This window comes from Orycteropus afer, unplaced genomic scaffold, assembly GCF_000298275.1.
Source record: "Orycteropus afer afer isolate SDZICR_OR568_19922 unplaced genomic scaffold, OryAfe1.0 scaffold00020, whole genome shotgun sequence".
Lineage (NCBI taxonomy): Eukaryota > Metazoa > Chordata > Mammalia > Tubulidentata > Orycteropodidae > Orycteropus > Orycteropus afer.
Window position 1 is genome coordinate 7,585,518 of NW_006921607.1, and position 24,977 is coordinate 7,610,494.

The 24,977-nt window shown below is 53.4% G+C and overlaps 1 protein-coding gene across 1 annotated transcript in view; it reads right to left on the reverse strand.

Annotated features, from left to right (window-relative positions):
• NOL4L (nucleolar protein 4 like) overlaps positions 1-24,977 on the reverse strand; it is a 155,510-nt gene that overhangs the window by 78,446 nt on the left and 52,087 nt on the right. The window contains exons 2-4 of the mRNA XM_007934548.2: positions 15,322-15,477; positions 9,416-9,527; positions 177-286 (exon numbers count right to left, since the gene is read on the reverse strand). Coding sequence (XP_007932739.1) covers positions 177-286; positions 9,416-9,527; positions 15,322-15,477 — 378 coding nt within the window. The remainder of the gene's footprint in view (positions 1-176; positions 287-9,415; positions 9,528-15,321; positions 15,478-24,977) is intronic.

Below are 24,977 nucleotides of genomic sequence, written 5' to 3' on the forward strand. Positions count from 1 at the left end.
TTCCTCCCCGCCTTTCTCGGCCTGGGCTGCACAGACCAGATAGCCAGATAAGGGTCTCTTTGATTTTCAGTGTATTTACACAGGCGGTGGTCCCACGTCTCCGAATCAACCATCAACCCAGTCAGTCGGGGCAAGTTAGGATGGTTCCCGTGGGGGAGGGGGGGCGGGCCACTTACCTGCTCCTGGGAATTCATCACCCGCAACTTCATCTGTTTCAGGTACGTGGAGGTGAGGGGCATGTTGTAATCAATAATCCCGGAGACAAGAGGAGAAGGAGGCTCATTCTCTGGGAGAAAGAACAAAAGGAAACCCTTTTCAGTTTGTGCCTGCCATGGCTAGGAGGTAGCCACTTCTGAGAAGGAACAGGCCAGAGGCCACAGCATGGTGGCTCACGGGCCATATCTGGCTATAGACGTGTTTTGCATGGTTTGGGGAATATTTTTCAATTGGATGCCAGTGTTTTAAGAGATTTCATGTTTTTTAAAATACACATTTTTTTTTAATTCCTTTGCAAAATAGGAGGTCTGGCTATACTGGCCTGCACTCCCAGGTGGGAGACAACCACTGAAACTAAGCAGCAGCCGCTCCTTTTAGAATGGAGAATGCTCACCCTTTTGCCACAGTCCTCACCACTCCCTATTGTCTGGCATACTTTCATTCAGTTACGATGGTTGCCAGGCCCTTACAGGCATTATGCATGCAATCCTGGTCTAAGTTAGCCATCTTCTGGTGAACACACCACCACCACCACGCAGTACCACTGCCTCAGCAGTCCCCCAAAGCACTCTCAGGTACCATGTGGCTCACGGGTCTGAGCCAGACTGGCCATTATCAAAAGAAATTCTGGTTCCTCCTCAATCACACAGAGAGGGGTAGTGTCCCTCCCCAGCCCTGCTTTGTTGTCCTGAAGACCAAAGTAACGCATGTTGTTTTTGTAGGGAATTTATATAGTGCAGAAAGATATAAAGAAGGGGAAAAAAAAAAAACATAATTGTACCAAGCAGCATGGCACATGCTTCTGTTTATTGTGTGATTTTAATTCTTTACCTGCTTGGTATCATAATACATACACAGGATTTGCTTAATGTTTGTCATAGATTTTTGCCCCACCATCAAAAATCTTTTGATTTGCAAATATCGTTTTTATAGCCACATAAGATTCTGTCATAAGTTACGTAAGTTATTCTCTTATGATTGGTTATTAAGATTGTTTGGGTGCTATTTTAAACAACACTGCAGGAAACATCTTCGTACATGAATATTGGTCCCTATTTCTGATCATTTCTTTTTTAGAACAAATTCCTAGAAGTGGAATTCATGTGTTGAAGGGCAGGAATGATCAATAACTTTTGAAATCTCGGACTAAGGTGCCTTCTGCAAAGGCTACCACAGTGGGTACTGTCCAGCCATTCTGTTTTGCATTTGAAGTGCTGCTGTGGGTGCCATATTGGACAGGCAAAAATGGCATGAGGACAAGTCAAGGAAGAGGAGGGAACGTGAGTAACACAGAGCTCCTCATTCCCTTTCCCCTTCCCCTCCAGAGATCTCCTGCTATGACAAGAAACAGCTGCCCAAGCTCAAAACCCTGGAGTCACCTGCTGGGACCAGTCATGCTAAGTTGAGTCTCCTTTACTCACTCAGTCACTTGGGCTGCTCTCCCTTGACCCTGCTGCACCCTCTGCCCAGGAACAGTCTTGTTTACCTGGTCTCCGCCTCTTCCTCCTGCCTTTGAGGACTTCAGGCCTTTGACCAAAAGTGCCCGCTGGGGCCTAATTCCATCCATGGGCTGGGGTGTGAGTAGTGTGAGGAAAAGCAGCAGAAGTGACTTCCAGGCCAGACAAGGCCCACCCTCCACCATCACCACCATCATGCCCAAGAGGATAGCTGAAGGGGAGGCAGGTGACAGGGTCAAGGTAGAAGACACAGAGGTCTGTGCAAGGTGATTTGCTGAAGCTGTCCTTGCAAAGTCAGAGCCCTAGCCTGTCCAGAACTTTAGCCAGAAAGGTCCCTGCAAACTTGAAAATGTTATGCTGAGTGAAATCAAACAGACACAAAATGACAAATAGTGTATGATTCCATTTATGTGAAATCTCTAGAAGAGGCAAATTCAGAGACAAAGTAGATGAGAGGTTACGGGGAGGGTGGGCAGAGCGGAGGAGAGCACGGAGTTATTGCTCAATGGGTATGAATCTCCGTCTGGGCTGATGAAAAAGTTTTGGAAACAGACAGTAGTTGACAGTTGCCCAACACGGTGAATCTAATTAATGCCACCGAAACATACACATTGAAATGGGAGGGGGCGTTAAAATGGCAAATTTCATGTTATATATATTTTATCACAGTAATAATAATAAAGGGCCCTGCAAACAAGGAGGCAAAATTTCCAAAGTTGGAAAGGGAAGTTCCTGCTGGCAAGGACCAGAACAGCCCTGCAGAATATGGGGGATCCAAAAGGGACTGCGTACAACGTATAGGGTTATCAGGCAATGTTTCTACACGTGTATTTGTCTGTACTCTAAGAAAGTCTGGGTGTACAGCAGAGCTGACAAGGGGCAAGGTTGTGGTGGCTTCTTGACCACAGCCAGCTGCTAGAAGGGAACAAGTAGTTGGACCTGTGGGCTCAGGGCCATCGTCACAGGGGACATCAAGCTCAACTGGCATAATATACTATACAAAAATACTGTTCCACATCCTACTCTAGTGAGTAGTGACTTGGATCTTAAAGGCTTGCAAGCAGCCATCTAGATGTAATGATGAGTCTTTCCTTGCCCAGAGCAAAGAAGAATGAAGAAAAACAAAGATACACGGAAACAGTTAGTCCAAGGGACTCATAGACCATGTGATCCTCAGCTTATATGACCACGAGACCAGAAAATCTAGAAGGTGCCCAGCTACCACTGTCAACCACCTGGAAGGGGATCGGTGCAGGAGATCCTGGATAGAACAGGAAGACAATGTGGAACAAAACTCAGACTCATTAAAAAAAAAAAAAAAAAGACCAGGTTTACTGGTCTGATAGAGCCTGGTGAGACCCCTAAGACTATGCCCCTAGCCACCCTTCAGGCCTGGAATTGAACTCACTCCTGTGGCTTCCAGCTAAATAACAGATAGGCATATGGGGTGAACATTTACATCAGGTAGATACACTACTTGGAGTGATCAACCATGGGAGAACAGAAAGGCAGTGTTTGCATAAATAGACAGTTGGGGAGGGGAGTGCATGGGAAAGAAGGACCCAGGGAAGAGGTAACTATGGGGAGGAAGTGGGAAGAGAGCTGTTACACTGTGGGGAATTGCAGTCAATGTCATGAGACAAAATGTGTGTGAACTGCTGTATGGAAAATGAATTTGCTTTGTAAACTTTCACCCAAATCACAATAAAAAGCAAAAGAAAAAAAATGGACTGGGCACAGTACTGGAGATGTCAAGGGTAAAGGGTTCAGTTCTGATGGCTGTGTCCTTCTGGTGGCTGTAAGGACAGAAATAACATTTTTAATCACGTTTTATTTTAAAAAATGCAGAAATTTGGCTTGATGTTTAAAGCTATGTAGTTAAAACAGAATGTTTAATTTTTGTTCTCTGAGGAAGAGGCAAATGTCACTATTAAAATGTCTCAGAAATTGTCTTGAAATGGGCCTTTTTCTATTTTTTATAAAAGAATTCTTCTTGTTCTGTGCTGGAGGGGTTCAGATACCAGCACCCATCAGCCCCTTTGGCACAACTGTCTGGTGGTGTGGGGAAACGGGGATGTCTTTCAATACACCCATGGCCTCTTCTCCTTGCTGGTCCCCACCATCAGCCTAGACTTGACTCCCTTAAACCCAGGGCCTGTTAGGACCAGCCCTCCCCCCCAAAAAACCTATTGGGTTGGATGCAGTATGTCAGGCAGATGCTCCAGGGACAGCACTGAGATAGTGTCACCACAGAGAGCGGAGGTTCCTTTTTTCAGACCGTGGAGTTTCAGACTGAGGATTCTGCAGTTTCTATTTCGTTTTCTCACAGACAGCATTGGCTGGTGAGAAGTGGTTCAACAGATCAGTACATGTGAAGGGTCACCCCATGCTAACGGGCCCTGGTCAGAGCCACAAGTGAAGACGGTGCTGGTTTTACGGTGACTCTGTGTTCGGTAGTTCACGGAGGCGAAGAGTTGTATTCTTTTACTGATGGCCACCTGTGTTCTGCCTGAATGCCATAACCGTGGATGAGAAACAGAGGCAGAAACAGTGTGGCTGGCGAGGATGGTGCTCTCGGGACTGGGAGAAGGTGTCTTCCGTGCACTGATCCCTCTAAAGCATCCCCACAGTTCAGAAACCTCTTCTGGTGCCCGGAGGTGAACCCGTAAACCTGGAAGTGGAAGGCAGGATACCCTCGTCTTGTGGAAGCTGGGATTCAGGCCTGGAATTGATCTCACTCCTGCGGCTTCCAGCGAAATAATAGCATATGGGGTGAACATTTACATCAGGTAGATACACTAAAGCATCCCCATCCTGAGCAAACACACACAAATCCATCACGAGCACCTGGACTTGGTGTCCCACGAGACGTTCCATTCTTCGTTCTTGGAGAGGTTGGGCCTTGGCAGATGGGGACACTCCAGGTGGGGGGATGAGGGGTAGGGCTGGCTGTGGGAGGCCAGAGTCTAGCCACGCCCCTGCGAGCAGAAAGGGAGCTCTGGAGATGGCACTGAGCGTGCGTATGGAGAGAAGGAGCCAGGGCCAGCTGGAGCTCTGACAAGTGAGGTGCTCACAGCTAAGACAAATATCAGGGTGGCAGGTGAGCTGGGGTGGGAACAGGACTGAGGAAGAAGTGGCTTCCCTGGGCTCTGCTGAGAAAGGCCGGGCCCCAGCTGTGGTCAGCATACACAGTTGCCATGGCTCGTACCACTATAAATAACCTGCTACCACCGTACTGTTGGATATTGTTACCCGTGCAAAGGGCTGAATTAGGAGCTAGCAAGGAGGCATGGAGCAGGATGCCAGTGAGAAGGCACAAATGTTTCAATACCTCTTTGCCAAAGAAAATGGAAACCTGCCCAAGCTTAGGTCCAGTTTTACACAGCCTTGGAAATAATCAATGCTGTAGAGGCTTTACCTCACCCGAGCCAAGTGCCGGCCTCCACAGCTGGCCTACACCGGCATTCACCAATCAATGCAAACATCAGTGGAGGAAGTGACCCTCCATTTCTTCAGGTGGAACGCAAGGTGGCAGGTTTCATGTGGTCTCACCTAGAGAAGGCAGGAAATCCTGGGTCCCAGGAAAGCAGTGTCTTGTGGGTGCCGGTGGCAAGGGTGCGAGAGATCCCAGGCAGGGCTGGGGTGTAATGATGAAAAGCCAGGCACAGAGAGGACACAAGGCTGGCCATACAGTCTGTCATGGGGTTTGGATTTAGAATCAGAGATGTCGGGCCTGGGGCCAGCTGAAAAGGTGATGGACAATCTCTTTCTCAGGGAAGTGAATGGACGGACAGTTGGGTCTTCCAGGAGCCTGTGTGCATGCTCAGGGTGGGGTAGGCATTTAAGTGAGCAAGGTGGAGAACCACTGAAGACACAGTTCCTGCTCTCAGGAAACAAACAGGGTGTGACTGATACTGAGTCCATCAGAGCTCAGAGGAGGAAAAGCTAAGAGGTTCTCTGGAGAATCTCAAGAAAGCTTTGTGCCAAGATGATCTGAACAGGACTTGTGTCCATCGCCCAGCTGACACTACTGTCTGACCTTCTCACTCAGTGCTCACAAGAACCCCCCCGAGGGGTGCTAGTATAAAGGCCTCCCTTGTACGGAGGGGGCAGCAGTGCCGTAGAGAGGCCTGCAAGCTTCCCACAGCCACAGCAAGTCAGCCTGGAGCCCGGAGCAGGGCGAGGACAGGCTCAGCTGGGGTCATGGTGGGGAAGGACAGAAAGGAGGCGCTGGAGGGCCAGGCATGGGGGGCCCTGAAACCCCGAAGGAGCGGCCAGCTGAGGGGACACGACCTGGCTGCTGAGGTGAGGACTCTTCTGCTGGTCCTGGTGTTGCCCCATTGCTCACCCCTAGTCTGCAAACATCTGAATATTTTGTCACTCTAAAGGACACACAAAGGTGGCCCCAGAAGCCCTTCTCCCAAAGAGCCAGGACAGTTCTCATTCTCTGTCCTCCCTCCCCTGGGCTTGGTAGGAGAGCTGGAGCTGGGCGGCCCTGGAATTTCCCGTCCTTGGACTTCCTGATGCATACGCTCCTCTTTTGTTTATGCTCCTGGTGCTGGGGGAGGGCACGGGCTGTCCAGGCCCCACACTCTACTGGGGACAAATATGTCTGCTGGGGGCAAATCTGCTTCCTTTCTTTCTCTTTAATACAAGGCCAGGAAGCAAGACATTCTCCCAGAAGCCTCTTGAGAAGTCTTCATCCTGTCCCCTGTCCCCCCTCTGCCCGTCTTCCTAGGCCAGGAACACCAGGCCTGCCTCTGGGGGCAGAGGCAGGCCCTTGATTTCCCAGAAGGAGAGAAAGGAGGGTGGGCCAGCATGGCAGGAGTGCCAGTGACAGACAGGGAGGAGCTGGCTCCCTCCAGAGCACCCAGCATAGTGGGGGGCGATCTGATCTCTAGGCCTTCAGCTGGGGCAGGAAAGGGGGGCCTACCAGCTGGCAAGGATGATCCAGGTGGCTAATGCTTCTGGCTATGTAGCTGACGGGGGCCTTTCAGACCTGCAGGCTCTCCATGGGCAGCTTCCAAAAACCAAACCTTCCCTTCCACCCAGCGTCCAGGTTGCAGACCCAGGCTGCTCGCCGTGGTGGGGTGGGGTGCCTACCTGAGCCCACCTTGGTGGAAGCAGACCATGTGTCTCTTAGTGGGGCCTCCTGCACGTTGGTGACCTTGTGCCTGGTCACTGTGGTGCAGCAACACGGGTGGGAGACCTAAGTCCCCAGGCACCCACTGCATCAAACCAAAAAAAACGAACTCACTGCCATCAAGTGGATTCTGACTTAGCGACCCCCATGGGGTTTTCAAGGCCGTAAATCATTACAGAAGCAGACTGCCTCATTTTTCTCCCATGGAGCAGCCATGGGTTCAAACCACCGACCTTCTGGTTACCAGCCAAGGCTACACCACCAGAGGTCCTCCCACTGCGCACCAGGTGCATTTATTTGCAGCTGCATGATGACACAGTGGACAGCTCGACTCCCATTCTGCTGATGAGAACATAAGTTCTGCCTACTCCCCTCACCTCCTGGGCTACACCTCGGACAAGTCGTGTCGTCTCGACGCCTCCCTGTGCCTCAGTTTCCCCAGGTGTAATCAAGGACTGAAGCCTCATAGGGCTGTAGTGTGCAATGAGCAGCTGATTCTCGGGCACCTTCACTGGCTGAAGTACACACAGCAGGAGACAGGGCCCCACACTCAGGCCTGCCCACCTCACACCCTGCCCCCCTTCCATGGGTCACACTGTCTCCTGAGCCTTCCATGTCTTCTCCTGGGACAGAGAAGTGGCATCCGTCCCCAATGGGCACAGCACAGGCTTCCGTGCCCACCCTGCATCCTGCCTGAAGCCCCTGGAGAGACCCTGCTGAGCGGATTGCCATTCCAGGCGGCTCCTGCACACGTGCTCACTGGGCTCCCTCTCCTGCCTCCTCCTTTTGGAGGGTGGGGGGCGGTGGGGGAGGGGAGGAGAGGAAATGGGTTGCTTCTGTCTGAGCATCATCTCCTAGCCATGCAGATGCCCTCAGCCATGCAGGGCACAACACTAGGAGACCTGGAGCCGCCACTGAGGGTGGGGGCGGGGAGGTGAGGAACATCCTCCCTGAGGCGCCTCCCATCTGTGTGTGTGAGTGTGTGTGTGTCAGGAAGCAGAGTAGACAGAGCCTGCAGATCCCCCAGAGCAGCCCACAAGCGTGAACCCTCCCGGCCTCACCTCTGCTCCCCTAGGCAAGGGTTCTGTGACTGACTCTGCCGGTTGCTATGGAAACCATTAGGATGGGTGGATGGGTGGGCAAGGACCAAACCCTGACAGGGTAGGAAGGGCAGCCAGAACAGCCTGCCTGGCCCATCTGCAGGTACCAAACGGTGTCTTGGGGGGAGGGGGTCACAGCTGCTGGGCCGGGACCAGGCCATGTGGAGCGGAGACGATGCCATCCACACGCATCCTGCACTCTCACAGGAACTGTGACAGCCCAGCTTGCTCTCTGGTAGCCCCAAGCCAGGACATCAGCCTCCTGAGAAAGGTAACAGTACTAATCCCACTGCATAGATGAGGAAACTGAGGCCCAGCGAGATGAAGTGAGGACACACAGCTGGTGAATAGTGGAGCTGGGATTCGAACCTGTATCGTCTGGCCTGGAGCCCCTGCTCTGATTACCAGAACCCAGGCCATAGGAGGTTCCCTCCTGTCCCTCATGCCCGACAAAGCACTGCGGCCTAATGGGTCCCACGGGCAGGAAAGCCTCTGGAGTCAGTCAGCTGGCATCAGAACAACCACAACGGGAGGAAACCCCACTTGACAGCTGTGCTCCGATTACTTCAGCTATCCCTCCCCCAGATTTGATGGACGTCTCCTGGGCACCATCCGAGTAAACGGCTCAGCCCCTCACTCAGAGTCTGTCCCCACACTCAGAGCAAAACTCAGGACTTCAGCAACTCCCTTAGGCCAATGCCCAGGGCGGGCTCGCACAGTGGTGCACCAGCAGGGCCCAGAAGCATGGGGAGATGGGCCACCTGGGCACCGTTTCTCAGTGACGAGTTATAATCACACCAGCCGATGTGCTGGCCCGTCTCATTTTGCCAAAGCCACCTGTGAGCAGAGGCAGTTCTACTGCAGGGCTCCGGGGCTGCTCAGGGTGAGGTTGTGGGGGCACTGGCATGGGGGCCCTTGTCACGGGCGGGGCAGAACTACAGAGCATGCACGCTGGCCTGTGTGACCGATGCCAACCTGGTTATAAGTGCTCTGGGCATTTTCAGTGCCTTTAATGAATAGCCATAGCTTTACTGACCAGAGACCATGGGAGTGAATGTGCACGGAGAGGGGACATCACCTAGGAGGGACCTGCAATTGCCAGGTGGTGTAGGCTACATGGCAAAGGGTGCCTCCAGTGAGGGGTGTGCCGTCCTCCAAGAGCTGACAGCGTGCAGAGAAACACTGCAGAACAGGAGACCTGCATGGCTAGACCTCCAGAGCACGGAGAATATGCCAAGGTGGCATTCCCAGCCTTGGCAGGAGAAGAGGGTCTGACCTGGACCTCGAGGGGCAGTAAGAATATTTTGTTGGTTTTTAGGTGAAATTTGAGGTTCAATAAAAAAGAGAAAAACCCTAGGCTCTCTGGGTGGCCCCAAACATCTGCAATGGTCCCCGGGAACCATGACAACTGCTGTCGGTGCCAGCAAAGGGCTGGCCCTTTGGTGGGAGCGTCTGCTTCCTGCCACCCCTCCCTCCCTCCAGTACACCACCTGCCCTACCTTTGGGCTCCAGGCCGTTGGAATTAAAGTGCATCCTCTTCTGACACTCAGTGCAGCTCATGAGGAAGCGGGTCACAGCCTCCCTGGGGAGGAAGGCGTAGGTCTCTGCAATCTGGGGGAGAGATGAGGTTTGCACATGAGACGGCTCCATGGGGACGTGGCTTCACTGCTGGGTCACCAAGGTCCCTGCCTGGTGGCAGTTACTTGGCACTTGCCAGGAAGGGCAGGGATTTGAGGAGCAAAGGGCAGGTGTCCTCAGTACCCATTTGTTTTTAAAATTTGAATAAAGGTGCTAAGCTGAAAAAGCAAAACATTTAAGCATTAACTAGTCTCTCTTTAGTCTATGTCCTGCTAATTCATATTCCTCTCAAAACATTTTCTTGCACTAAGATATAAGCTGATAAATGTTACTCTAGGTGGTACGAACGATTTCCCCTCCTACAAAAGGGTAAACTCTGGCCCACATAAATCTCCCAGCTCTGGGCCTATACACACAACTCAAGGTTCGATGAGCTATTCCCTGTAATAACTCACACGTCAGGAACCTTCTGGGTGACAGCTATGAAAGGTTGTTGCCAGGGGCTCAGCGCTTTCAAACTGGACAGGCCCTTAGGGACCCTCATGTTCCAGGTGAGGTCACTGAGGCCCAGAGAGGTGAAGGGACTCACCCAAGGTCACACAGCTCTCTGGACATAGTGTCAGACTAGAGTCCCGAGCTCCAGGTCATACCACCAGGGCTGCCTGCTGGGCCTCCCCTAGCTAGGGAGGAGAAAGGCAGCCCGGGAGGAAAGGCAGAGAAAGAATGGGAGAGTGCAAGGCGGAGTAGGGAGTGGGGAATCAATCGGGCCCAGGTGGGTGCGAAGCCAGAAGTCCAGCCCTCTCCTCCTGCTCCATGTTTAGGGGCGCCCACTCCTGGTTTCACTGCCTGAGGGGCCAGAGGGCGCCCCCTAGGCCGTTTCCCAGGGCTGAGGCCAGCACCTGCCCAGCTGCTTGTTTCCGTACACTTGGGGCCCTCCCACTCTTCTCCACTAAGGGGCAGCATCATCCCAGCGTTTCGTCGTCCTCGCCGCAGCCCAGCCCGGAAAGTTGGCCGAGGGCGCTGGTCAGACGCAAGGGGAGGTAGCACTCCGGGCTGCAGCAGCCTGGGCCCTACCTCCCTTGCGGACAGCCCAGGCTTCGCCCTCCAGGGGTGCTTGAGCGCCCTGCGCCATCTCTGCCATGGCCGGGGCCGGGTGGGTGGGGTTGAAGGATGCAAAAGGCACAGGGCGCCGGGCTGCGGCCAGGCCTCAAGGACTGGGACCGCTCCGCAGGGCTCCCAGCTCAGCCGGTCTGCACCGTTCCCGGGCTCACTCCTGCTCGGCGGATGGCTGCAAGCGCGGAGTTAATTTTGGTGACACAATTGTTATTTCTCAGCTGATTTGATGCTCTGCGGAGCAGGCAGCCTCCTTGATGAGTTATCTCCCTTCCAAATTCCCTTTCTGATTGCCTTCCTCTGGAGGTCAGGGACAAGGGCAAACTCCAGTGTCTGCTTGGAGCAGGGGGATGGAGAAGGGCATCAGTGGTACGGCTGGTCCTCCTGGGTGCTAAAGCCAAGGGAAGGGGGCTTTTCTGCAGCACACATCAACATCTTCATCCCCAGCCCAGAACTGCCTGGGAGTCTTGGGGGCTCTGAGTCCTGAGAGGTTGGGAAGGAAAAGGCTGATGGCAGCAGGAGCAGCCGGGAAGGGGGATGTGTGGGCAGAGGGGAGGAGTATGCTGATTGGGCCAGTAGGTGACCCCCTCAGAGCAGAAGGGAGGGCCTAGAGGAGGAGGGTCTAGCTGTCTGCTGGGAAAAGGAGGGCAAGGTGCATAACCACAGAGCAGCCCGATTTCATTACACCGGGCTCACCTGCCACTGGGCAGGGAAACATTTTTTGAAAGCTTAGGGCGGGCCCCTCTGGGCTAGCTGCGGGCTACACACAGCATGGGCAGGGACCCTTCTTGCCACCCGGCCCCCTAAGGACCTGGGGACTGTTTCCAGAGAGGGCCCTCCCCGGGCCCTGGCAGTGTGCAAAGCTGGCTGTCTTGCCACAGGGAAGGGAAGAACTGGGCTCACACCTTGTGGCACTGGGCCCCACAGAGGGGCAGGGCATGTGGAGCCGGGCATGTGGGTGGGAGACCTTGGAATTGCAAAGCCCCTCCCCCTTGGTGGAAAGTCTGCAGCCCTGCTGGGAAAGTCAGGAGAGTGCACCCGCCCCTGGGGGCCTCCAGCCTTCTGCAGGCCTCTCTGAGCCCCCCGTCTTGACTTGCCCACCGGAGAAGCAGGCCTCTGCTTCTCTTTGAGTGCATGGTTGCTCAAGGCCACGGGTGGAGTTGAAACCAAAAGGACATCCCAGAGGATGCGCCAGTAGAATGGTGGTTTGCCCAGTCTGAGCCACAGACCCTGTTCTGGAAATAGATGCTGATGGTGAAGGCGAAAACATGAAACGGACAACGCTGGGGCTGCTGTGTGCAAGGAGGGGAAGCTCCAGGTCCCCCCACCACCAGCAGCTGCCCTCCGCTGCCTCGACTGCCTGCCGCCTTGCTTCTGGGGCCTCCTGCCTGGACCTTGAGACCCGCACCTATGTGAATCTGCCTTCTCCGCTTTTCCTCGTGGTAAAAGCTGGGAGAGATTTCGCTGGCAGGAGCTGGGAGCTATTTGCAGCGTCGCTGACTTGCAAGGCTCCATTTTGGCTCCCCAACTCTGAGGCCGACAGAGACATCTGAGGCCAATTTGGGGGATTTGCACCACTTTACACGATCCCCCTTCTGCCCTGCGGGTGGATTAGCACATGGTGGGCCCGGAGCAGCTGCTGACCACATCTGGTCCCAGCCCCAAAGTGGCCTGGGCAGTTAGCTCTGGGCTCGGAGCCTCATCCGGCTGTCACCCCCCAGAGAGCAAGGAAGGAAGCCAAGAAGGGGCTTGCTCCCACCCAGGCTGGTGTGGAAACCAGAAGGGCAGGAAAGCCCCTTGAGAGCAGGGCCAGGTCTGCTAGGTAGGTTCAAGGAACTTTGTAGAACCACCTGGAATCTTCCCAAGACCCTGCCACATGGCAGATCCCCTGGGATCCTCTGGCCTTCAGTTCACCCTGCCTCAGAGGCTAAGTAAGGCAAGGACTTCCCAGCCAACATGGGAATCCTTTGTATTATCCATCGCAAATGACCCTCTACCTGTGCCTCAATTGCTTCCGGTTTCACCAAGTTCATTACCTGCCTTCTGACCACTGGACAGCTGCAGGTGCCAGAAAGATCCTTTTCCTAACGAAGAATTTGCCTCCTTTAACATGCACCCTGAACAAGTCCACCTATCTCCCTACGAGTCCCCTGCCTCCTTTCAGCCACCTCAGGCCTTTGTTAATCTGAAAAGCCCCAGGGGCCCTAGCGGCTGTGAGGAGGTCCCAGAATTCAGGTTTGGCAAAACAACACAGAGACAGGTCCAAATATTCCTCAGCCAAGGGCTTGACTCAAACCTGGTGGTGCCAGGCTGTGCCTTTCTGCAGCCACCAGCATGGTGGTGGTAGTTCCTTAGGGGTGTTCTCTCCACAGGCACGGATGGGATGGGGGCCTCGTGTCTGCACAGTGAGGCTGGAGAGCTGGGTCAAGGAAAATGGGAGCAAATGAAAAGAGGGGGACAAAAGCATCCAGGTACTACTCCCTGTGCCCAAAAAAGGTGGTATGAGCAGGGGTGACAGATGGGGAAGAAGAGGGGAAGGGAGAAGAGACACACAGGGGAGGCAAAAGAGGCACTGGCCCCCTCGGCCTCACACCCGCTACAGGAGGGCCTGGCTTGATGGGCTCACCCTTGGCTCTGCCGCTGAAATTCCAGCTCTCTGTGCAACCCAGCTGGCTTGCTGCCAATCATGTGCCAGCTCCAGGCTGGGCAGCAGGAAGTGGGGCACGCGGCGGGCATATGGACGAGAAGCCAGGAAGAGCAGAGCAAAGGGCTGGACGTCCGCTTGGCCCAGGGACTCAAGCTGCCAGGACTGCTGCAGCAACGTCCTCTCCCACAGTGTGGAGGCTGCGGACCCCAGGCTTCAGAAATGCCTGGGGTGTGCCTGTGGGTGAGGTTTGATGCCGGGCACCAAGAGGGCCAAGGAAATCACATGGCCTGGGTGGTCCAAGCTTACTAGCTGACCACAAGAGGTTTGTAAAGAGGCAGGATATATAGCGGTCAGAGTGTAGGCCCTGGGGCCAGCTGCCCGGCTGTGAATGTCAGCTGAGTAACCTTGGGGCTTCGACCCTCAGTTTCTTAATCTGTAGGGTAACAGTAGCACCTGCTTCATAATACAATCTCCACACCTAGGAAGGCTCAGAGCCTCAAGGCATAGAAATGCTGAGTACAGAGCTCATGCTAAGTCCCCAGTAAAATGCCCCTTTAATGCAGAGAAAACATGCTGGGCCTTGTCAATACCGAGGGGCTTAGGTTGACCACTTCCCAGGACATCTCCCTTCTTCTATGACCCTCTGGTGGAAAAACCCTCCAACCCCCATCCCAAAGCACACACACTGAGAAGCAGGGAGGAGTGGAGGGAGATGGTGTAACCCTCTCCCCACTCGCCTTGGCCTGACTCCTCATGTCTCTGAGGCCCTGGCCATGTAGGCCTGCCCTTAAGACCCAGTTAAGGCAAAGACCATCTTCTGAGGTCAAGGACCAACCAGATTGTTCGATTTTTTTTTTTTTTTTTTTCTTAAATAAGTCCATTATGGGGAAATTAGAATCTTATTCAAACCACCTCCACTGCATCCAAGGCTATTTATACAAAGAACTTGGGATGTAGGGGTTCACACCTGCCTGGTCACAGAAGGGTGTGTAGGACTAGAAAGGCCAAAGAGAGAGTCAGCGTGAGGTGGGGGTGTGAGCGTGAGGGCTGACTGCCAGGCAGGCCCTGAGGGACTCTGGGCAGATCGCTCGACAACCTGGGCCTCGGTTTCCTTAACTGTGAAATGGGCCCGCAGCAGCGCCTCCTGCCCACACTGCTGTGAGGCTGGACTGAGATGAGTGGTGGACACTGGACAGATGAGCCCTAGACAGCCACTCAGAAGTGGGGGTAACCGGAGGACAGGGCCAGACCACCGGCCGGTCCTTCCTGCAGATGTAGAGTGGGGCTGCTGCTCCGACCCCCATCTCCTCCGCAAACTGTGACATTCCCCACCCCTGGGGCTGCCCTCCCTGCTGCCTTCTGCCTATCCACAGTTTAGAATGCCAGCCCACATGCCACCTTCTCAATACAGCGCCCCCCCACCCAACTTGGCGCTCAACAGCAGCGTCTGACGCCCTGGTGCCTGGGTTCTTGCCCTCTCACAGCTTGTCTTGAAGCTGCTTCTGTTTCTCTCCAGTGTCTTGGTCGTGCCCTCCGCCTCCCCCACCCTGAGTTAAACTGTGCTCCCCTTGAGGGTAGAGACCAGGCCTTCCCACTGCTCCTGGGGATCACCCCCCAAGCACTGCCTTCACAGGACTGGGGAATCAAATGACACAGGTCACACGTAGGACAGGCCTGGCACACAGCAAACACCACGGACACTTTTGTTCCAATGATTAGTGTTATCTGGGCCCCATGTGATAACCCCAGAGCAGGCTGCAAGGGGCTGGGGGTGACAAGCTGCTCAGGAGCTGAGGAGAGACAGCTTTTCTCCCTGCCCACATCCCTCTCCGTCCCTCCCTCTCACTGCCTTCAACCTGCTTCTCCTTTGTGCTCAGACCACAGAGCCCGCCCAGCATCCCCCCAGCTTCCATGGCTGTCATGCCCTTGCCCTGTGCCCCCCAGATCCCCAAAGGCCGTTTCATCACGCCTCAGCTCCCAGCCCCACCCCCCGCCCAACATGTGCGGAGTCCGTGGCCTCCTGCCAAGGCCCGGGGCTGCCAGCAGAGGCAGAGACAGAAATCTCACCGCTCGGTAGGTTTTCTTCTGCCCAGCGTGCTTAGGGGCTTTGCCTGGCTCGGCTGAGCTCTCCACATGCATCGAGTAGATGATGTCAAAGAAATCTTCCACCACAGCGACCCGCTTCAGAGAGATGCCCTCCGGCTCCGACAGGCCATCTGCCCCCTGCGACAGGGTGGACAAGCTGTGTTAGTGTCAGGGATGATGGCCGGGTGGGAGCTGGGCCCTGGGGCCCGCTGTGGCTGCAGGGCCCGGGCAGGGATGGTGTTGCCCCCTGACCCCACAAGGCTTTCCATGGTGGGGGTCTGGAAGCAGGTGGGGAGGGGGGACTTCAGGGAGGGGCGTCGAAGGGTCAGGGTGGCTGCTGCTTCTAAATCCGCCAGCCACAATGGGCAGGGAACCACAACAGCTAAAACACAAATGTAAAAACCAACAGGCTCCGTGTTCACAGTTCTAGACAGATTGTGCCAGACTCAGGCGAGGAGCGCTCAGATCACACACTGTGCCAAGACCATCCTGGATCTGGGGGTGGGGGGTAGAGTGCTAAGTAGATTCAGCCCCATCAGAAGCTCGCCAATTAGCGGTAACCTTTTACTGCGGTCCTGGGCTGGGGTCCCGGGGGACCGGCTCCCATCACCTGGGTGACTCCTTCCTCCGCCCTGGCCTTTCTGAAAAGCTTTTCAGCACCGCCTGCCCTCCCCACTCCGGCAGCTGAGCACCAGCACCAGGGCCCAGGCTCTTTGTGTGTGGAGACGACAGCAGAACAGTCTACGGGGCCACATGGAGGTGGCGGGGCCTCATGAGTGGGATGGCCTCTTGTCAGGCTACCCTGAGTGCTGTCAGCTGGCCCCACAAGGTGTGCCACGGTCAAGATGGGGCCCTTCCATAGCAAACAGTTGCTGGGCCAACCCTGCCCTCCGTCATGAGCAGAGGTGGGGGCGTGCAGGGGCCTGAGCCTCGGGGAGGGAGGACAGGACCGTCAGAGAACAGACTGTTCTGTGAACACACACAGTTCCTTACTGATAGGGCATGGGGTACACACAGACTTGAGGATACCAGGTGCCCTTCCATCATCACTCTGCTTAAGAGGATCTCAGGATGAGCCTTCAAAGATGGAAGGCATGCAGTTTGGAGGGGATTTGGGAAAGAAAATGCTTTTCTGTACAAGTGCCCACCCAAATGACAAATCTCCAAGATGATTCTCCCCAAGGACCCCTGGGAACGTCAACCCATGAGGGTGTGGGCTTTGTCTGTCTGCTCACAGTTGTTTCCTAGCACCTAGAACAAGGCCTGACACACAGTAGACACTCAATACATAACTACAGAACGACTGACTGGCTATAAGTGGCAGCGTGGCGGGTCCTTTAGACTCACTCTTCCCTGGCAGGAATAGTGACCCCATCGTGTAAGGAGATGAGTGACCCTGAAGGCTTCTCTGAACCTCAGACTCTTCATCTATAAAATGAGGGCACCAGAAGTCCCTTCCTCATAGCTACTGAGAAGAATAAATGAGATCTGTGTGGGGCACTTAGCACCAGGCCTGGCTCATAGAACAGCTCAATAAATACTGTTGCTGAGACATGCTTTGCAGTTTGGCAAGGTTTTTCTGAGCTCTGGTAGCATAGTGCCCAAGGCACTTGACTGCTAACCAGAAGGCTGGCGGTTCAAACCCACCAGCCACTCCTCGGGAGGAAGGCTGGGCAAGCTACTTCCATAGTGATACTGCCTCAGAAACCCAAGGAGGGGTTGCTATGAGTCAGTATCGACTCGACGGCACATAACAACAACAACAACATGACGGAGCTGAGCATGGAAACAACCCAGGCAGGATGTTAGGCTCGGGGCCTGCCTGTAGCACAGTGGATGCTAAGTGGAAGGACAGGCTTAGCATCTAGGTCTTGGTAGTTGGAGTAGAATACAGGCCATGCTGTCTGGATAAAACAGACGGGCTTTGGTTTTATTCAGCAATTCTCCTATATCCCAGGATGGTGTGCAGGGGGTTCGCTTTGCCAGTGGTCCACTTGAGAACAGAGAGCAGATGGGGGAGGGAGGGCAGCTGGGCACCTGGGATGGAGGGTAGCAAGCCCTCCCCAGCTGCTGGGCACCATGCCTGAGTGGTGACCTTGGGAGAGGGGCGGTGTCCTCACAGGCTATGGCTACAGGCTTTTTTCCGAGTCAGGATCCATTCAATGAGGACTTCTCGGATGGTATGAAACCAGGGCATGTGTGCATAAGAAGGTGTGGCAGCTGCCCTGGGAACGAGGTGGGGCAGGAGGAGCCACCTGCTAGTCCTGCTTCCTTGCTGTGAGATCATGGCCAAACTCTTCAAGCTCCCTGGGCTTCACTTGTGAGACCGGCTCTAAAGTCCCGTGACTTGACTGTTTCCAAACTCTCTCAGTAGTTACAGGCAGTCCCTGGTTACGAACGAGACCTGTTCCTAAATATGTCTTTAAGTCAAATTTGGAAGTAAGTGGGAACAGGTGTATATGATTCTTATTTAGCCTTACCTCAAGGAGCTCCAGTGGCACAGTGTCTAAGGCATCTGACTGCTAACCAGAAGGTTAGTGGTTCAAACCCACCAGCCACTCCGAGGAAGGAAGACTGGGCAATCTACTTCCCTAAGGATTTACCACCTCAGACACCCAATGGGGGTCACTATGAGTCAAAATCAATTTGGCAGTGAGTTTGGGTTTTTTGTTGTTAGTGAAAGAAAGTAGCATTTAGCATTTACCTGCTAACCAGAAGGTCAGTGGTTCGAACCCATCAGCCACTCTGCAGAAGAAAGATGGGGCAGTCTGCTTCCATAAAGATTTACAGCCTTGGAAACCCAATGTGGGTCGCTATGAGTTGGAATCGGCTCAATGACAGTGTGTCCAGTTTGGTTTGGTTTTAGTGCAAGAAAAGGCTTGAAGCCTTTTCAACAATTTAAAAGCTGCATGTACAGCAAGTGAAGGTGATTGTGATGAAGAATTTATCGTGTGTAGGAGTTGGTTCAACAGTTTCAAAGTGAGGGTAAATTGATATAACATTAAAGGGCAAGTCGGCTCCTAGCCTGCAACCCAGGGACTTACTGCACTGTTTCCTCAGGGGAATCCCACCCTCTCTGAAGGCCTGGGCCATCTTCGAAGTCTCATCAATGACAATAACTAACTCCCTCATTAAATGATTTGTAATGACCCTCTATTTTGGGGATCTTCAAACACAGACGTGACAGAGAGGATGAGACAAATAGTACGACATGTCAGTTACAAGGTACTTCCAACCAGAGGTTTGCTTTGGTATAAACAAGCAAACAAAAGAAAGCTTAAAAATGAAAATAAACTGGTTTTCTCTTTCTTGATTTGGAGTAGTGGCTGCACAGGTGTGTTCAGTTTATAAAAAGTAATTAAGATGAACACTTATATGCCCTTTTCTGTCTGTTTCTCAAACTTTAGTTGTTTTTTAAGTTTATTTTATACACACACACACACACACACATACATATATATATATTAAAAAAAAAAAAACACTGCCATCAAGTCGGACCTGACTCATAGCGACCCCTCCTTGAGTTTCTGAGGCAGTATCACTACGGAAATAGACTGCTCAATCTTCCTTCTGAGGAGTGGTTAGTGGGTTTGAACCACCAGCCTTCTGGTTATCAGTCAAATGCCTTAGGCACTACACCACCAGAACTCCTACATATATACATATACATACATACATACATATATACATATATCCGATGGCATAGTGGATAAGGCATTTGGCTGCTAACCAAAAGGTCAGCAGTTCAAACTCACCAGCCACTCCTAAGGAAGATGGGGCAATCTATTTCCATAAAGACTTACAGCCTCGGAAACCCAATGGCAGTCACTAGGAGTCGCAATCAACTTGATGACAATGAGTCTGGTTTTCCTGGTTTTATATACATATGTATCATGGGTAGTTCCAGGTCACTTTGATAGTCTTAATCCAGAGGCATAAAGATGGATTTAGCTGCTTAAAAACAAGTATGACCTCCCTGCTCATAATACAATTTCAGGCCAGAACACAGATATTTCTGGAAAAGGAAAAGAGAGAGAATTTGGTGGAAAAAAACAGAGAAAGAAAGTAATCCAACGAAGAACGTATTTTAGAGAGATTACATGGAAAGAAGCCCCTAACCAGCTCGGTGATCTTGGGCCGGTCATTTCACTTATTGACACTCAGTTCCCTCACCTATAAGATGGGCCTAAAAAGTCCTACTCAGATGTTTCAAGGGTTAAATAAGAATTATGTCAGGCCTCTAGCTCATACAGGTTAGGTCAATGTTCATGCCTTCGCCTTAGATCTGTGGAGTTTGGGCAATCTGTGTTTAGGAATCTGTTCTTATTTATCTCTTGCATCTCAGATCCATTTAGGTTACAGAATGGGTCCCCTGTGGTAACAGCCACTATCAGAAAAGATTCATAGTTTAATATAATTCCTAAATCACATGCCAAAGCCATCACACAAACCTGGAACGAGCTTTCCTCAAGTCCAAGTGTAACCAACTGACTCGGAATAACAGAAAAAAAACACAGTGCCCATCTCTTTCCTGGCCTCCCACCTTCTTAGGCAGACACCCTAACCAATAGCTTTACACTGGCTCCCAATGGGATCCTACAATCATCCCAGAGAAACTCTCCAGGGAAGCAATTTTCAGTAGCCCCCTCTTTAAAAATTGATCGCTAACTCCCTAATGCTCAAACATGGGGTCTGTAATTGGCCAACCTTAACTCTCTAGATGGTAGACAGGAAAGGAGAGGGCCTAAAGGGACCAAAAATGCAAACTTTCCCAGGTCTGCAGAGCCATACTTTGATGTCCTCTGGTGAACCGTGGCCACCTGGACACCATGTGTGCTACACCCTAAGGGAGGAACAGCAGGATATCTGTGTGGCCTTCAAGGAGAAGCCTGGGAGGAGAGTAACAAAGGGACTCCACGGTAGTCACGTGCCCCGGACGCCTCTGCCATGCCCTGCAACCATAGAGGTAATAACCTTCATGCTAACTGCTGCAGGGAAGGCATGCTTACTCCTGGCTCAGAATCCAGACACAGTGCTGCAGGCAAGAGCTGCTAATTATGGGAGCAGAAAGCGCCTTCCCGGTAGCCTTGGGATGCCACTGCCAACCCACTTCTGCCTTGTGCCCAAATTGGCTTAATCTGATCCACTGCCCTAAGCAAGCTGGGTGGTGGATTGACCAAGGAAGCTCATTTCATGTTACAGGCAGGACGGAGAGGGGGCCTGGAGCCTCCTGGCTTCCTGGCAACGCAGAACAGGAGTGATGGGCTGGAACCCCACAGCACCCCATAGGAAAAGCCATGAAAAACACACGGTCAGTTGTACAGGAGCAACCTCTGAGGCCTACCTGCATGGGGAAGAACATTGCCGTAGTAACACATGCTATTCCAGCCAGTCAACTCCCCAACAGCAGGCCAGACCCAGGCCAACAAAACCAGACACAGCAGTAGCTTTAAGAATTCAGGGAGCTACTAACTTGCCTGGACATTACCGACTCCCTTAAAACCAGCCTATTCAGGTTCTAATCGAAGTCATTAAGGAAATCATGAAATGGCTAAACACCATTACTCAGTATCACAAAATAATGACAACAGAGGTTCTGAAAGGTGTCCACAGACCAGCAGCAGCAACTGCAGTACCTGAGACCTTGTTAGAAATGCAGATTCTCAGGCCCCGCCCCAGACCTACTGCATCATACACTTTAGAGGCCTGGGGGTGGGGCCCAACCACCTTTGGTTTAATAGGCCTTCCAGGTGACTCTGATGCAGGTCACCAGTAGGGCAAGTCACACTGGTCAGTTAAATAAAGGCATGTTCTGTGCTTCCAAGCCTAATATTTTAATACTTTCACATTCCATGAAGGCCAATTTTCCTAAATGTAGGAACAAAAGAATTTTATTGGACAACATTAGTATACATTCAAGACACCTGCCCAGAGGTTTAATGTGGATTATTGACAGAACAGGCAGGAGTCCCTATAATGCTGATATGCGATTTTTAAATCCACCCTGGCAAACTTCCTCAATACTTAAGCACCCCATGCCTCATGGTCTTTTCTGGCTTCCTCAGTCTGTTATACCCAGGACTGCAGACCTATGCAGGAGGCATTGGGAGGACTTACCAGACCAGTCAGGGTGGCCAGGGTTGCCTCCCAAGCTGTCTGGAGTTATCTATCCCTCAGGTGAGGTCCTGAGTCAGACTGAATCTGGCTGGTCTCCCCACAGAAGCCAATTTAAATGGTTCCCTGCCCTTGATGGCAGGTGAGGCCCAGTTGCTAATGGACTGCAGCTCTGTCATCTCCACTGGAACCTCCAAGTCACAGCTGTAATAAGTTACACACTGATCAAGGTGGGCTCACCTTTCAGGCCACCAGGGTGCCATTTAGCACATCGCGGTCACTATATTAGGGGCATGTGCCCTTCCAACAACAAGGAGGCCACGGTTGAGAGGATGCGAGTAAAAAGTGAGGGTGTTTCTCCCTATGGGAGAAGACAGAAACCACACAGAGACTCCTTAGGATGTGCTGGCTGCCATGGTAGGTTTCAAACTCAGCTCTCAACAACATGCAAAATTCAAAGCACTCGCCATCAGAGGCGGAAGTTAGCAGGGCCTAACCCAGGGGAAATAAACCTTGGCCTAGCACTTGCGTGCCCAGGCTTTCAGGGGGGTTGAGTGCACAGGCAAATGTGAGGATGTACATGCTGCTCCAGGAGCTCTGCTGCTGGTGGTGGTGGTGGTGCCTAAGGCATCTGACTGCTAACCAGAAGGCTAGTGGTTCAAACCCAGCAGCCACTCCTCAGAAGGAAGACTGGGCACTCTACTTCCGTAGCGATACTGCCTTGGAAACCCAAGAAGGGGTCGCTATGAGTCAGATCCAAATCTACTGTGCATGTCATCGGTGGCCTCCTGCCAATTCCTGGAGCCCTGGCTGCTCCCCCTGTCCCCTGAGCCACATTTTAATAAATTCAGGCAAGACTGGGGTTTTAGAGGTTGCTACACTAGAGAAACTGGGGTAGCAGTTTTAGGGGGATCTTGCAAAGTCTTATTCTAACTCCTGGCAGGGTTGCACCAAGAACCAAAGAACCCAGGAGGAGCTAGTGTCCTGCAAAAGGGCCCCAGGGGAAAAGGAAAGAGGTGGTGAGGAAACTTTAAAAAAAAAAAAAAAAAAACAACCACTGAACCCAGAGAATGAAAGAAAACCAGAATGAAGATCATCACTCAAACATCCAGAAATTCTCTCAGAATCCCCATTTATTTATTATAGCCTGCTATAATTCAGGAAGGGCCGTCAGATGACTGAAGGGGAGGGCACTGCTTAAGTGGGACAAAGACAGTATATGTGAATTTCTCTCACTAATGAATCCTACCTACTCGAGACTGAAAACTAAAAAATTCACACCAGAATTTTAGGACCCATAATCCCAATGAACTCCAAAGGCTTGGAGGGGGAAGAGAGATGAGACCCTCCCCCATAAATAAGTAAATACATAAACAAGGCCTGTGGACTCAATGTAGCACCTGCCTCTTCTCCACCCTCCAATCTCCAACTGTTAGTGGGGAGCCTGTCACTGCCGCCACCACGTTGCACCTGCCATCTGGAACAGGCCTCACATATTCCAAGACCTCCTTTCTGCTTCACTGAACCTCCATCTTCTTTCAAATCACGCTGGGACAAAATGCACTACCCGGACCAAAGGAAAAGGTGCCTGGGATCAGCCCCCAAACAACAGTACTATCTTTGAGGGATGCCACATTCTTCAAGTGGCTCCAAATATTTTTGGTTTTATTAACACTAGGATTCTGCAAAGGGTGTAGGGGAAGGAGGTGCAGTAATGTAGGGGTGTGGTGGGCCCAAGTGTCCCCTCTTATTAGGAGAGGTGCAGAGGAAATGAAAAGGCTGCTAACAATGATCCTGAGTTTAAGGAGGGAGGGAGGGAGTAACCTCCCCAGTTAGGCAGGACAGTGTGGCAACCTGGCTGTGGGATTCTGGCCTGGGGGTGCCAGGAGAGTCCGAAGGAGCTCCAGAGATGAAATCACAGGCCTGGGGACCATCTAGTCCTGACACCAACTGCCTGGGTTTCAGTTCCCTCCTGTGTGAGATGACACAATATACACATGGCTTTTGCCACCTCACAGCACGGCTGTGGAAATTCAAACGACAGACAAACAGCGCCTGCTCTCGGGGAGACACCCATAAATGACCGCTGTCCCCACTACTCTGCGGGGATACGCTCCAAGACTCTGGGGGACCCGCCCGCCCCGGGGAGGGGGAGTGCTTGGCCATGTACAGGGAATCAGGGTCGCTGGGGAGGGGGTTTAGGTGGGAGGGGGCGGCCCTGAGTCAGGCAGGCTCCACGGGCGGCTCCCTCCCGGACTCAGGCGGGCGGCCCGATCGCGCTAACGAGCGGGGGGCCCCAGGTGCGGGCCCCACCCGGGCTGGGGGAGGCGAGGGGCCAAAGGGGGAGGGAAGCGGTCCGCGTGCTAATGACTGTTGACAGCGCGCGCTGGGGCTGGTCGGGCCGCGCGCGCCACTGACAGCTGCTCGAACGGGGGGCGGGGCGCGGGGCGGGGGAGAGCGACCTGCGCTCCCCCAACGGCGCACGCGCGTGCGCCCCGGCGGGGAGGGACGGGGAGGCGCGCGCGCGCGCCGGGCCGGGTTCGGAGGGACTGCTGGAGCGGCTCGCGCGGGCTCCTCGCGGGCAGGCAGGTAATGAGAGTAACCATGGCAACCCACCAGAGGAAGTGTATTCTGCAGGAGACGTTAATCCCCTCTCCCCGGAGCTGGGACAGCCTGACTTTCCATTCTCACACAGTAATTAGATACCAGCTGTCAGTGCAGGGGGGACGGCTCCGCGGCTGCAGCCCGGCTAGGGGGGGTGCACAAAGGGGGCGAGGGGGTGGGACGCCGGGAGGAGGGCGTTAAAGACACAGGGACGCTTTCCGGCGGCGGGCCGCAGCGTTGCGCCTCCCCAAAGTCCCCGGCCTCCCAGCGCGCGCCCGCCTCACCTGGAGACTTCGCCTGCGCAGGGCCCCGCCCATCCCACGCGCACCTGCTGCGCGCGCGCGTGCCCGCCCGCCTGCCCTCCCGCTCCCCCTCTGCCGGCCCCGCCTCCTCAGTCCCGGTGCACCTGTCCTGAGCCTGCCCCCCTCCTCCCGGGACGCAGCCCACCTGTCCTTTGTGCGGGGCGGTACCATCCGATCTTGCCAGCTCCCCATCAGGGAGGGCTCGCTATGTGCCAGGCGCTGTGCCAAGCCTGATCTCGTGTAATCCTCACAGACCCTCTGCTGTAGGCATCCCTGATGCACCCTGCCCAAGGCGCAGCGGGGTGTGGCCATTTGCCCAGGGTCACGAAGATTCGAATCCCCATCACCATCCTCGTGTAACCACCAAGCTACAGCGCCTCCCCATTGTGTCCACATCCGTTATAGCTCCAGGGGCTGCGAGCCACTCAGGGTGACAAAATACACCTTCTGTGTGCAGAGCAATCATTCGCCGCTTCCTCTCACTTTCCTCTGCGGCTCTGGGAGGCGTAGTACCCCCATCTTACAGGTGAAGGAAATTGAGGCAAAAAAAGTTGAAGTGACTTGCCCACAGTCCCACAGGAAGAGTTGCAGAGCTGGGATTTGAACCCAGGCAGTAAA